This window comes from Canis aureus, chromosome 11, assembly GCF_053574225.1.
Source record: "Canis aureus isolate CA01 chromosome 11, VMU_Caureus_v.1.0, whole genome shotgun sequence".
Classification (NCBI taxonomy): Eukaryota; Metazoa; Chordata; class Mammalia; order Carnivora; family Canidae; genus Canis; species Canis aureus.
The window spans coordinates 44,301,649-44,315,098 of NC_135621.1; the positions used below are offsets into that span (position 1 = coordinate 44,301,649).

The 13,450-nt window shown below is 41.0% G+C and overlaps 1 protein-coding gene across 1 annotated transcript in view; it reads left to right on the forward strand.

The window, feature by feature from the left end:
• The window catches only part of RFX8 (regulatory factor X8), a 64,552-nt gene that overhangs the window by 19,383 nt on the left and 31,719 nt on the right, over positions 1-13,450 (forward strand). Inside the window, 2 exon segments of the mRNA XM_077915006.1 lie at positions 1,469-1,530; positions 2,596-2,682. Of these exon segments, the coding sequence (XP_077771132.1) occupies positions 1,469-1,530; positions 2,596-2,682 (149 nt within the window).

Below are 13,450 nucleotides of genomic sequence, written 5' to 3' on the forward strand. Positions count from 1 at the left end.
GTAAGAAGAAACCAAGCAGAAGCAGAAGCTGAATGATTATGGAGGGGATTGTAGAAAAATAGCAGAAATCATTACTTAACTGCTTTAAACACCATGCCTTTCATGCTCTGTATTTTTCTAATTCCACCATGCTCCAGGATTTCCACTTTCTTTTTTTTTTAAGATTTTACTTATTTATTCATGAGAGACACTGAGAGGCAGAGACACAGGCAGAGGGAGAAGCAGACTCCCCATGAGGAGCCCTATGTGGAATTCGATCCCGGGAACCCGGGACCACACCCTGGGCCAAAGGCAGATGCTCAACCACTGAGCCACCCAGGCGTCCCAGGATTTCCACTTTCAACAGACATGCACTTGGATACCATGCATGTCATGGACCTCTTCTAATTAGGAAACTGGAACAGACTTCTATTTTTTTTAAGTGTAATTAGTCATAAATATAATATCAGTGCTAACAAAACACATCAAAAACAACTGGGGGATGAGAAGTTGAGTCAGAAGTAGCTATGTTATTCAATATTTTAATAACATTTGCTACTAAAACCTTTAAAATGAAAAAATTGGGTAAACAAATAATAAAAAATAAAAATGACTATCACATTGGAAAAAGAGGAAAATAGTAAAATTATGGCAACTCACATAGACTATTATGCAGCTATTAATAATCTCTTGTTTTTAGAGAATTCTTAATAACAAGGGGAAACATTTATGGTACATTGTAGAGGGGAGAAAGTCAAAAGCAAAACTGCACACATGCTAATTGTCTGACACTAGTTGTTTCCTATGTATACCCACAGAATACATACACATATTGAGGCTTGCAAAAAAGACTAGAAAGGGGTGCTTGGGTGGCTCAATCAGTTAAGCAACCAACTCTTGGTTTCAACTCATGCCTCAGGGTCTTGAGATAGAGCCCTGGATCTGGCTCTGAGCTCAGCAGAGAGTCTGCTTAAGACTCTTCTCTCCGGGATCCCTGGGTGTCGCAGCGGTTTGGCGCCTGCCTTTGGCCCAGGGCGCGATCCTGGAGACCCGGGATCGAATCCCATGTCGGGCTCCCGGTGCATGGAGCCTGCTTCTCCCTCTGCCTGTGTCTCTGCCCCTCTCTCTCTCTCTCTCTCTCTCTGTGACTATCATGAATAAATTAAAAAAAAAAAAAAAAAAGACTCTCTCTCCCTCTGCCCTTTCCCCACACAAGTGTGCTCTCTCTCTCTCTCTCTCTCTCTCTCATAAATCTTTTAAAAAACAAACAAAAAAGACTGAAAGGAACCACACTGAGGTTTAAATGATGGTTTACCCTGAATGGTATGTTTTTTTCTCCTATACTTGTCTGATTTTTTTCAAATTTCATTTACATATATTTTCTTTATAATAAAAAAAGAGGAAATACAATTGAAACATTATAAATGAAACAGTAAGTTTTATTTCTAAATTTTCTAAGTGCAGCTTTAAATCTGGTTTATTCTTTTAGCTTGTGCATTTGGTTTTTCCTGATCTCGGCACCCGGAGGCTAGGCACGAGAGGAAGTGCCAGGTAGGTTTATCATTTTTGCTTTATTTGAAGTGTTAAAAACAAACATTTTGAAAAATCTCATAATGGGTGACAAAATAATGCAAAACTAAACAAACTAGAAAAGTCAATGCTTTACCAAAGAGTTCCCATGATTCAAATGATATCCTAGTGCCTGGAATAATTTGGGTGATACTAGAAGCAAATAGTTTTTACTTTCTTGGTGACTTTGTTAAAATACGAAAATCACAATGTTTTCTTATTTCAACACTTTAAATGTCTGTTGAAATATCGAAATATTTACACACTGTTTTAATTATTCTTTGAACTAAAATTTTTAAGTATTCATCTAATTAGCATATTTGAATTTTCAGGAGACCAGGTACCCAGGCTCTTTGTATTTTTAATGCAAAAGGAAATTCCAGTGTTATCAGGTGCATTGGGTTATAATTGTCACTCAATTACTATTGTTTGTTGTTTCTTTTAAATCCAGAAAAATCAGGAGAAATCAGTGAGATCAGAAAATCAGTGCGAAGGGATAGAAGCCAAATTAGGAAAGGGGCCTGCTACCCACAGGGGAATGAAGACAAGCCCAAGCATTTGCCAAACTAAACATTGGGTAATAGTTCACTTGAAAAAATTTTGCTCTGCTGCTGTGAGCCTAGACAAGCAGCTGCATTTTCCCAGCTCAGCAAAGTGCCTGGGCTGCAGAGCAGGAACTAACTTCCTTCTTGGGTTTATGAGAACCTGACTCTGGTTCTCAGTAGAGGGAACATTGGTGTCGCTCTCTTTCACTTTAAAAAGGTTCATGGAGGTGCAGCAGAAGGCTTTCCCTGCCACATCTTTCTAAGACTGGGGTGTCCTAAGTTGGGAAAGCAGAGTAGAACGTTTGTGAGCTAATGTGTATGAAATAGTATGAAACTGTCTACCTAATGGAGCTAATAAAAGGGAGTCATAGCTAAAACTGAGATGAAACTCAGGTCTTCATGAGCTAGCCTATTCGGTGGCTTTTGTAAAGCATGTCAGTGGTTTGACATAATCTTTAAGACATCTTAAAGATTAATCTTTATCTTAATCTTTATTTTTCAGGTATCATTATGATGGAATCTGTATCAAGAAAAGTTCTTTCTTCTATGCCCAGTATTGTTACCTTCTGGGTGAAAAAAGGTATCACAGGTTAGTATCTGTCTGTCATTTAGGTATTTTAGTCATAGGTTACAGCCTGATTAATATGAGAAGCATTCATATTTTAGTTGAATCTAACTGGCTTTTTTGGCTGTTCTGCTATTAATCCTTCTTAAAGATGGAAACACACACATCATCATGTCGACATGGCTTTGACATGGGCAATAAATCAGTCTCTGGCAACATCATTAGCCAGAGAAAGGCATTTCCAGTTCATTTTCTTGGATACTTTTCATTATAATTATCATTGCAATTGCCAAAGCCGTTTTTTATTCGTTCTTCTCAAATTCTCTGTAAAATATGACAGCATTGGCCACTTCTTTCTTGAAACTTCATTTGGCTCTGAAGACTGCTTCTTCCAATTTTTTCCCCAGAGTGACCCCTTCTTGGTCTCCTTATCGCTCTCTTCTTTTATGTGCAGACATTCTCCTGAGACCCAACCAGTGGAGCTTTTCCTATCCTCTGGTCCCAAGTTAGCTCATCCTTCTTTATCCTTCACCTATCACCACGCCCCCATGGATGACTCCTTCTCCTAAGTCATTTTTGATGGGCCTTTCTCTCTCACCTCCCAGCCATTCCTCTCAGTCTACTGGATATTTTCATTTATATGACCCATTGGTGCCTCATACTTAGTATGCAGAAATCTAAATTTTCAATCTCCTTCCAAAACATCTCTGCCTCTTGACTTCCTCTTGACTTATTTTAATCTATGCTACCAATAGATAGAATCTGCACAAAGTGTCATCCCAAAGTCATCCCTGACTAGATTGCGAAGTGAGGTTCAGCCTAAGAGATAGTTCTAAGACTGCTGTGGTCATTTGGATGAGTGCCTGAATCAAAAATGTGGCAGATCAGAAAGCCCTCTTCAAGGCAGGGTCTTCGGTTGGTTGACTCAGCCCAGCCTGTCCCTCTGAAACCTCAAACTTAACCTCAAATAAAGTCATTATGTTCCTCTTCCAACCAACTCTTCCTCTTAAATGTCTTATTCATCGATTAGTCACAAAGATGGAAAAAATGCATCAACAAAAATTGAGAAGTTAGGGAAGGCAATAGATAGGAGATTTATTTCAGTGAGGGTTAGAACTCTCCTTGTGCAAATTCTCTCACTTACTGACCCATACACTTTTGAAAGGCTAGAGCTGGCATCTCGCTTTGCCCCAGAGCACCCAGCCGACAGTTTAGAGAGCCCCACAGCATGACAAGACTGGCACTCAGCAGCGTGAGATGCCAAGAGTGTCCTAAAGTCTCTGGGTTGATGTCACAGAGAGAGGATCTGGAACTGGTCTTTGTGGGAAAAAATGTAGGTTTTATCCTCAACAAGGAAGAGGAGGGCTATCAGGAGACAGAGAGATAAGAACAGGGGTGACATTGGATGATCCATGAGATAAGCCCAACACCAGGCGCTTTTCATGCTCAACACATATTTAATAATATTTGATAATTGATAAACTCTACAGTCTTGGCCATTTAAGAGATTTTTTAAAGCACTAAGATTTAACTGCCTTACTGGTTCCAGATTTTAGAAAATACTTAATATGTATTTTAGAATGCAGAAATATAATAAATGATACACTGTTATTAATAATCTATGAAATACACAGATGAAAATGTCTTCTATTGTACATTTTATAGAAGGATCTGTATGACAAATTCCTCTTAAAAATTAGGTCTCTCCTTCCAAAAAAAAAAAAAAAAAAATTAGGTCTCAAAACAAAAATTTCATTTCTCCAGTGAAAACTGTATAACTCATCCATTCATTTTTTTGTTTATTCAACAAATATTTGAGTTCCCACAATAAGTCAGACCCTGTTCTAGTCACTGATAATAAAGCAGTAAACAAGACAAACAAGGTCTCCCCTCTTGTCAGTTTTAGTGTGAAGATGTAAGACAATAAAAAAGGAACAATTGCAAGATTACTCTGAAGACCATAAAATGAAGTCATGGGAAGACTTCCTTGAAAAGATGCCTTTTGAGCAGAAATGTGAAAAAAAAAGAGCCAGCCAAGTGAAGATCTAGGGGACAAGTATTCCAGGCAGAGGAAAGAGCAAGCGCAAAGGGCCTGAGGCAGGGATGACTCCAGAGAACAGCAAGAAAGTCTGAGGGTGGAGGTTGGTGAATGAGCAGAAGAGTGGGAGGAGTGGAATCTGAACATAAAAGCAGGACCTAAAAGTCTTGGCAAGGAGGTTGGCTATTGTTGTGGGTGTGATAAGGAGCCACTTGAGAGTCTCAGGCTGGGTAGTGAAGCAATCTGATTTCTTTTTATTTGAATTTTTTAAAATTTGAGTATACTTGACACACCTGTTACATTAGTTTCTGGTGTACAACATAGTGATTCAACAACTATATACATTATGCTGTGCTCACCCCATTACTGGAATTTGGGGGCCTCCCAATCTCCTTTACCCATGGTGCCCATCCTTCCCCCCTCCTTGTCTCTGGCACCCCCCAGTTTGTTCTCTATTTGTAGGTCTGATGCTGCTTTTTGTTTATTCATTTTTGTTTTTTACATTCTACTGTTAAGTGAAGTCATATGGTATTTTTTTCTCTATCTGACTTATTTCACTTAGTATAATAACCCTCTAGGTCCATCCATGTTGTCACAAGTGACATGATCTCATCCGTTTTTATAGTTAATATTATCCATTGTGCATATATACACCAAATCTTCTTTATCCATTCCTCTATGGATGGACTCTTGGGTTGCTTCCATATCTTGACTATTGTAAATAATGCTGCATAAATGAACAGAGGAGCGCATGTATCATTTCAAATTAGCATCTTCCTTTTCTTTGGGTAAAGACCCAGCAGTAGAATTACTGGGTCATGCGGTGTTTCTGATTCATATTTTAAATGGAGATCCTTCTGCCTCTGCCTCTTTTAAATGGAGGCAGAGTGACCAGATGGAAGACTTTCTCAGCAGCCCTGGCAGAGCTGGCCCATTGATATTTCTCACTGAAATAAGTTTAATTCTCTCAAAAAGGCAGCATGAGGGGATCCCTGGTGGCTCAGCGGTTGGGTGCCTGCCTTCGGCCCAGGGCGTGATCCTGGAGTCCCGGGATCGAGTCCCACATCGAGCTCCCTGCATGGAGTCTGCTTCTCCCTCTGCCTGTGTCTCTGCCTATCTCTCTGTGTCTCTCATGCATAAATAAAATCTTTAGCATTTACTTTGCATGTGGCTGTCCAGTTTCCCTAACATCATTTATTGTTGTATATTCTTGGCTGCTTTGTTGTAATTAATTGACAATAAATGTATGGGCTTACTACTGGCCCTTCTATTCTGGTCTGTTGATCTGTGTATTTTTCTATTCTATTTTGGGCTTTTTCCATTGATTTTCTATTGTATCCCAAGCATTTGGGTTATGCTGTTAGAAGATTTTCAATCCTATTAAATCTTCTACTTTACCAGACAGTCACCCTGTTTAGGTGTAGCATATAGGTTCTGGCCTACTTTTGTGTGCTGTAGACTAAAGATGGTTTAATTTTCAGAGCCCTTGCATGCTGTTCTGGTCTGCTTCATTCTTCTGGCACCACAGGGACTGCTGCTGATCAATTCCTTACAGGTGCTACCTACAGGGGCTGAACCTGCTGCTCCCCTGGGCCATCTTCTGTGGGGAATGCAGAAAGCCAGAGTGGCTGGGCCTGGGTCCTTTTATGCTAACTGGTGTCAGGCAGGGAAGTACTAGGTTCTGCTGGCATTGCTCCCGTGGGTAGCATGCTTGCCCCTCTATACTCCATTGAATTCCCAAAGGACTCAGTACTGTCTCTGCAGGTGGATCAGCCCATCCTGGGTATTGAGACTGCCACTGTGGTCAAACTGGGTTGCCAGTCCATGCTCCAGAAGCAAAGGTTGCAGCCCCCTCTGGGTCTCTGTTAGACTTCCCTTTCCTAGTACTCTGTTCAGAGAGTGTAGATTTTTCTTGGGATTTATGCCTATTCCTACTGACAGTTCTGGGTTACAGGTCTCTCCAGTACCCAATCCAACTATGAGTGGGACATAAAAAGAAAAGTGCCTTCAGGCACTTGCCACACTATCTCTTCTCTGGTCAGTCCACCTTCTACTTTCCAGGTTTCAGAGCACTTTCATCATGTCCCATTGAAAAATTTCCAGGAAAAAAAAAAAGAAAAGAAAAATTTCCAGGGTATCTATTTGTATTAGAGGGAATCAGCAAGGAAAAATGAATCCACACTATCTTGTTCCCTGTACATCATCCATGCTGCATCCAAAACCTTCTGAAAGCAGACCTTGTATACATTATAAATTAATGTCACCAGTGATTGGAATGCTTGATTATATGATTGTGCCTAACAAATTAAAATATGATGTGTTAAAAATGATGGTAGGGACTTCTGGCCAGGCCTAGATGGCATACACCCATTTCTTTCTGCTCCTCCTTGCTAAGCACATCTGTAAACCCTGGTAACAATGCAAGAAGAAAGGAAAACTCTGAAAGGTGGTAAGAAGAAAGTGAGCTGGCTGGGGACCCCAGGACTGCACAACCAGCACTGTGATAGGGCACTGTGTATCTTCCCCCATTCACCCAGACCCACTGGTTCCCAGCCCCCTACCTAGCAAGACAAGGCATCTGGGTAGACTTGTTCCTCCTCTAGTTTCTCTAATAGCAGCCAAGGGAAGTCTCACCAAAACTAAGTAGCCAAAGAAAGCACTCTCATTACTCTCTGGGTCTGAGATACCCCTTTTCCACCAAGAGATACACTGAGGAGTTTGAGCTAATCTGTCAAGGGAGACCCAGCTATAGCAAGTGGCCTAGTCTAGGAAACCTCTGTCTCTACTGCACCCAGAGGGAGCTGGGGAGCACCAATGGAGGGAACCCCTGCCCCACAGAGAGAAACCCCTCACCCAATCTTGGAATAGCCCTCCAGCTCCCTCAGGTAGCACCAGCAGGGAGCCCCAGTAGCACTAGATAAACTAAGCAAACCAAAATAATATATTCATACCTATGGCTAAAATTTACTACAGAGACATAGTAAGGATACACAGTTGGAACATAAGGGGAAAAGAGGCAGAGGTCTGGAGACATGCATGTTTAGGCTTCTATATGCTCTTGCTCTCCTATGAGGGATCACACAGAGCATACTCCTCTGTGCAATAAAAATGCAGCAACAGATATGTGATGTTTCTACTCAGGTAAGCCCATTGAGAGACTCCACACTCAAAGTTTTTACTGGGGGCTGGTCATAAGCATATTCTTCCTAGCATATGCCAAAATGACAGAGTCCCAAAAAGAAAATATGTTATTCAACATAAATTATATTGTTTGCACAAACAGTCTAGGCACAGGGAACCACTCTTATCAGTAACTGTTAACTGAGAACACTCTGGGAACCAAGTTCCCAGACTCCAGCCAAGGGCCAATCTTGCAAGCAGGCCTTTCTAAGGAGAGCAGTCTCAGTACCGCTGTGTTATCTCTTTTCTGCACAATTGTATGACCCTGTGAATATATGAAGAAAACATTGAATTGCACTCTTTAAATGGGTGAATTGTATGGTATATGAATTATCTCTCAGTGAAGTTGTTAAAAAAAAATCCCAGCAAGGTTTTTTGTAGACATAGACAAGCTTATTCTAAAAGTTATGTGGAAAGGCAAGGCCCTAATATAGTTCAGTCTTGACAAAGAAGAATTAAGTGGGAGGAAACACTACTTGATACTTAATGTCAAGTAATGTAGCTACAGTAATCAAGACTGCAGTGTGGTTTTGGTGAGGCACAGACACAGATCAAGCAGAGTAGAGAATCCAGAAATAGATCCACTCAAATATACTCAACTGGCTTTTCACAAAGGTGCAAAAGAAGTTCAATGGAAAGAGACTAGATTTTCAATGGTGCTGAAACAACTAAGATGTCCACATTAAAAAAAAAAAATCACAACTAAACTTCACAACTTATACAAAAATTAACTAAAATGGATCACAGACTTACTTTTAAACCATGAAAATATTTTTTAAGATTTTATTTTTATTTATTTGAGAGAGAAAAAGCACAGAGGGATAGAGAGGAGCAGACTCCCCACTGAACAGAATGCCCAAGGAAGGGCTCAATCTCAGGATTCTGAGATCATGACCTGAGGTGAAGGCAGCCATATAACTGACTGAACCACCAAGGTGCCCCTTGACACCAAAACCACAGCCTATGGGAAAAAGCTAATAAGTTGGATCTCACCAAAATTAAAAATTGCTTTCTGTGAAAGATGGTATGAAGAAGATGGAAAGACAAAATAGAAATTGGGAGAAAGGACTAGTAACTAGTATACATAAAGAATTCTCAAAACAGTAAAAAAAATTAGTAAAATTAGAAAATGAGCAAAAGACACATATATCTCACTGAAGAAGAGATACAGATGGAAAATAAGAACATGAAAGAATGATCAGCATCATTAATCATTATAAAAATGCAAATTAACACCATAGTGAAATATAACTACATGCCTATCAGACTGACTAAAATAAAAAGCAGCAATCACCAAATGCTGATGAGGATCCAGAGAAGCTGCATCACTTATACATTGCTGGTAAGAATTCAAAATAGTTTGGCAGTTTTTATAAAACTAAACATACAATGAACATTCAAACCATCAATTGTACTCTTGGGCATTTATCCCATACAAATGAAGAATTAGATCCACATAAAAATCTGTATGGGGTGCCTGGGCGGTACAGTAAGTTCCTCATCTGACTCTTGGTTTCAGTTCAGGTTGTGATCTCACAGTTGTACGTCATGATTTCACAGTTATAAGGTCAAGCCCCATGTCAGAGTCCACACTCAGCAGAGTCAGCTTGACATTCTCCTCCCTTTCCCTGCCCCTCCTGCTTGTGCTCACATGCTCACTCTATCTCAAATTAATTAAGTAATTAATTAAATTTAATAAAACAACACAACTGCTGTTCAGCGGCTTTCTTTATAATGGCCAAAAATTAGAATCAGCCCTGATTTCCTTCATTGGGTGAATGATTAAACAAACTCTGGTACATCTATGCCATGGAATATTACTCAGCAACAAAGAGGAATAAACTACTGATTTGACAGCTTGGATGAATCTCTAGATGCTAAGTGAGGAAACTCCTGTCTCAGAAGGTTCCATGCCTTATGATTCCATTTATAAAACATTTTTAAATGACACAATTTTTATAATAGAGGACAAATTAGTGGTTGCCAGGGACCCAGGGGTAGAGAACCAAGAGGTGGGTATGGTTATAGATAGGCAACACAAGGATCCTTGTGATCATGAGACTGTTCTATATGTTGTCTGTGGCGGGATGGACACATGAATCTCCATAGGTGATAAAATTATAGCACTAAATACACATAAAAATGAGTTTAGGTAAAACTTGATAAAATTGAGTAAGATCAGTGAATTGCATCAACGTCAACATCCAGGTTGGGACATTGACTATAGTTTTGTGAAATGTTACTATTGGGGGAAATTGGACAGAGTATAAAAGGAAGCTCTTCAAATCATTCCTTACTACATGTCAATCTACAGTTAACTCAATTAAAAATTTCAATTTCAAATAATGAGGCCTAATCCTACATGACAGGTCCCATGAAGTATCCCCACAGTATTCCCTTGCCCATTTTTCCAGGCCATATCTGCAGAGGTTTTAGTGTTTCTTCTGCCCACACCCATTCTCTCTTCTCACAGAGTTCAGTTCTTTATTTCAAAGCACTCTCCTGCACATTCCTCTGTGTGGAAGTGGCAATGGCAGCCCAGTTCTTCCTCCGAGACCTTAAATGGCCTCATTACCGTAACCAAGCAAGACTTGTTAGAGCCAAGAGGCACAGAACAGGAGGGGCCCTCTGCAGGCTTGGGAAAGTCTTCAAGCCCTGTGGGCAGTGGGCAACTGCATCTGCTGAAGCATGTTTACATTCACCTTCAGGAGCATGATCTCCCCAGTGTTTAAAACACAGAGGGAAACCCACAGCAAACCACAGATGAGTATATTCATAGTTTCCAAAAGTTGAATGTCCCAATGAAGCAGGCACTTCTCTCTGTGAAGACTAATTTACAAAAACTATCTTATGAAAATTTGCCTATGAGAAGAATAGGAATCTGAATTTTTAGGTTTTGTTGTTATTGTGGTTGGTTTTTTTGTTTTGTTTCATTTCTATTTTTAACAGCATGACTTGTTAGCAGGGTTTTAGAGTGGAATATACTCCATTTCCAGCAACAACCACCTGAGTTATTGAGCTGTGTGCATGCTGTTCGAGGGCATTCTGTTTGCCTTTTATGCCTTCTGGACCTTGTGTTAAGGAAAGAAATGGAAACACCAATATGAGTGTCAACATAGATTTGACAAGGAACCCAGGTTGGTAGCAAAGGGTGGCTTTGGGGGACTTCGCTTTCTCCTCACCACCACCACCAAGCGCTGCAAAGAAGCATATAACCTAATTAACATGGATTTAGTATCAAAATAAGTCCCTATCTCCTCCCTATTTATTCCATATTGTTCCTCCAAAGGCTCATCAGTCTAGAACTTCTGATGCCTAGGTCTCTGACACCATCCATCCCACCCTGACCTCCATGCAAGCAAACAAAAGCAGCAGGAAAACATGATTCAGAGCCAGGGCCCACATTCACTGATGATTCCCTTCACTGGACACCTAAATAGGTGGCCAAGGAGCAAATCAGGAGTCCAGCATGTCAACAGCATTCGCTTGCAGTGGGGTGGAGTGGGGGTGGTGCTGAATTTCACTAAAAACTGCTGAGGCAGCGTCTGCCCTGAACCAAGCAGAGACCGAGGTTTGATTTTCAAAGCAAATGAAAAGTTTGAGGCTTTTCTTCTTCTTCCTTTTTTTTTTTTTTTTTTTTTTTGGAAAAAGAAAAATAACTATAAATATGCAGTGTGCACCATATGAAAAGGACCCCTTCACAAAATCCAGAACGTTTTCCCTCCTGCTCCCCTCTCCGGGGTAACATAATTTTACAGGGAATAGGCCTCCCCAGATTCCAATCTTGTTTAGCTGGCAACCAGATCGAGACTTGGACCTGGGTATAATTGCTGACCTAGAAACTCACTGAAGAATTGAGGCCAGAGTATAAAATGCTTTATTACTGTCTGGGGAAAAAGAGGGGAATGGGAGGAGAGTGTGTGTATTATTGTCACATCTAGAGAAACAACCCTGTTTAATTCACGGTTAGGCTCTTCCTCTGAGGCAAAATCCCCGTTAGTATGTTCCAAGGAAAACGTCTTTGTCATGTTGCAAATAGATGAATTCCCATTCTACCTAATGTAAATTCTGAAATCAGTTGTACAGAGGCTCATATTTCTCTCAGGAAATATGGAAACTAACCCTTGCCCTCATTCCTCTCCCAGCAACAATCTCTCTCTCTCTCTCTCTCTCTCTCTCTCTCTCCACCTCTCCCTCTCACTCCCTCTCTCACTTTCTCTCTCTCTCTCTCCCAGCTTTTCAAACTTAGGAGATTAAAAGCCCTTAAAAAGCTTCTAAAATTGTGCCTTCGACATTCTATGGCTTTGTTCTTTGGCCCTTTGTTCTTCGGCCAGCTCGTGAGCTCAGGGGGCTGCCTCGGTGGGCCTCGGGCCTGCGGGATCCAGGGCCGTGAGTCCAAGGCTGGCTAGTCCTGCCGACAAAGCAGAAAGGCAAAGGGTTCGTCTTTCAGACCACACCACCCTTGAGGAGAATGAGTTCACAGGGAGCTGTCAGCCTGGCAATTGTGGGCACTGCAGACCTAATGATGTCAGAGCGAACACCAGCAGTTCCTTCAGAGTCCTTCTCCAGACCCAAGAACGGCTTCCTTTCCGTCCCTCCGTTTGGGTCGCGGCCCCAGGCTCTGGTGAGCCCCAGAGGATCTGACTCTCAGGTACTAACAAGGTGTCCAAGTTGCAACCCGCTTTTTGGCCCTGTCCACCCTATAGTTTTCAAGGCTGGTTAGAACATGCGAAGGTTAAAAAAATACACATTCCCTGGGTGCTGTCTAGCAGCTCGAGAAACATACGTGTGGGGAATTATACCCTGGACTGCGCCTGCCTGGAAAAGATTATAAAAGCAGGTAGCACTCCGAGCTCGAGCTCGCGGATGCTGGATGATCCGGTTTGCTCCAAGCCTCCCTCCCTCACCCACGGGCCGCTGCAAGGCAGCGTGCGGTTTGCTCTCTGCTGCTGAAACTTGACTTCTGGTTGCCGAGTTTTACCTCAGGAGGGTGAAGGTGAATGGATTAGACTTCCAGCATTTGCAAAGGTGTTCCCTGCAATCATCATTTTGCAATTAGGTTGCTCATAAAATCTAATGGGTCAGGGTATGGTTAAGCAGTATAAAAACCAGCAGCCCCCAATGCAGGACATGACTAATCCACGAACACTCAGCAAACCAGTTTTTAAAATAAGGTGGTTATTGTCTATTTTAAGTTTCAAATACCTGATGTCTTACTCTGTCCTCATGTATATTGTTTTTTATCCTAAACGTACATCTTGCAAGACAGAATGGATAGAGATAAGGCTCTGCAGTCAGAGCTGGGTCTCTAGCTCTTTGAATTGTTTCTCTTTTCTGATACATAAAATGGGGATAATAATGAATTATTATCTATCTACCTTGTGGATTGTTATGTTAGAAGAATTTAGGGAATACAAAGTAAAGCACTTAGCAATAAATAAGTGCTCAGTGGATTGTAGGGATTAGTATCACTGGTAAAAGCAAAATTATATCAAAGAAAGCTTTTGTTTTTCAATCCTAATGACACGTGTCCTTCTACAGCTACATACATTTATTATTTTAATTTTAGCTATA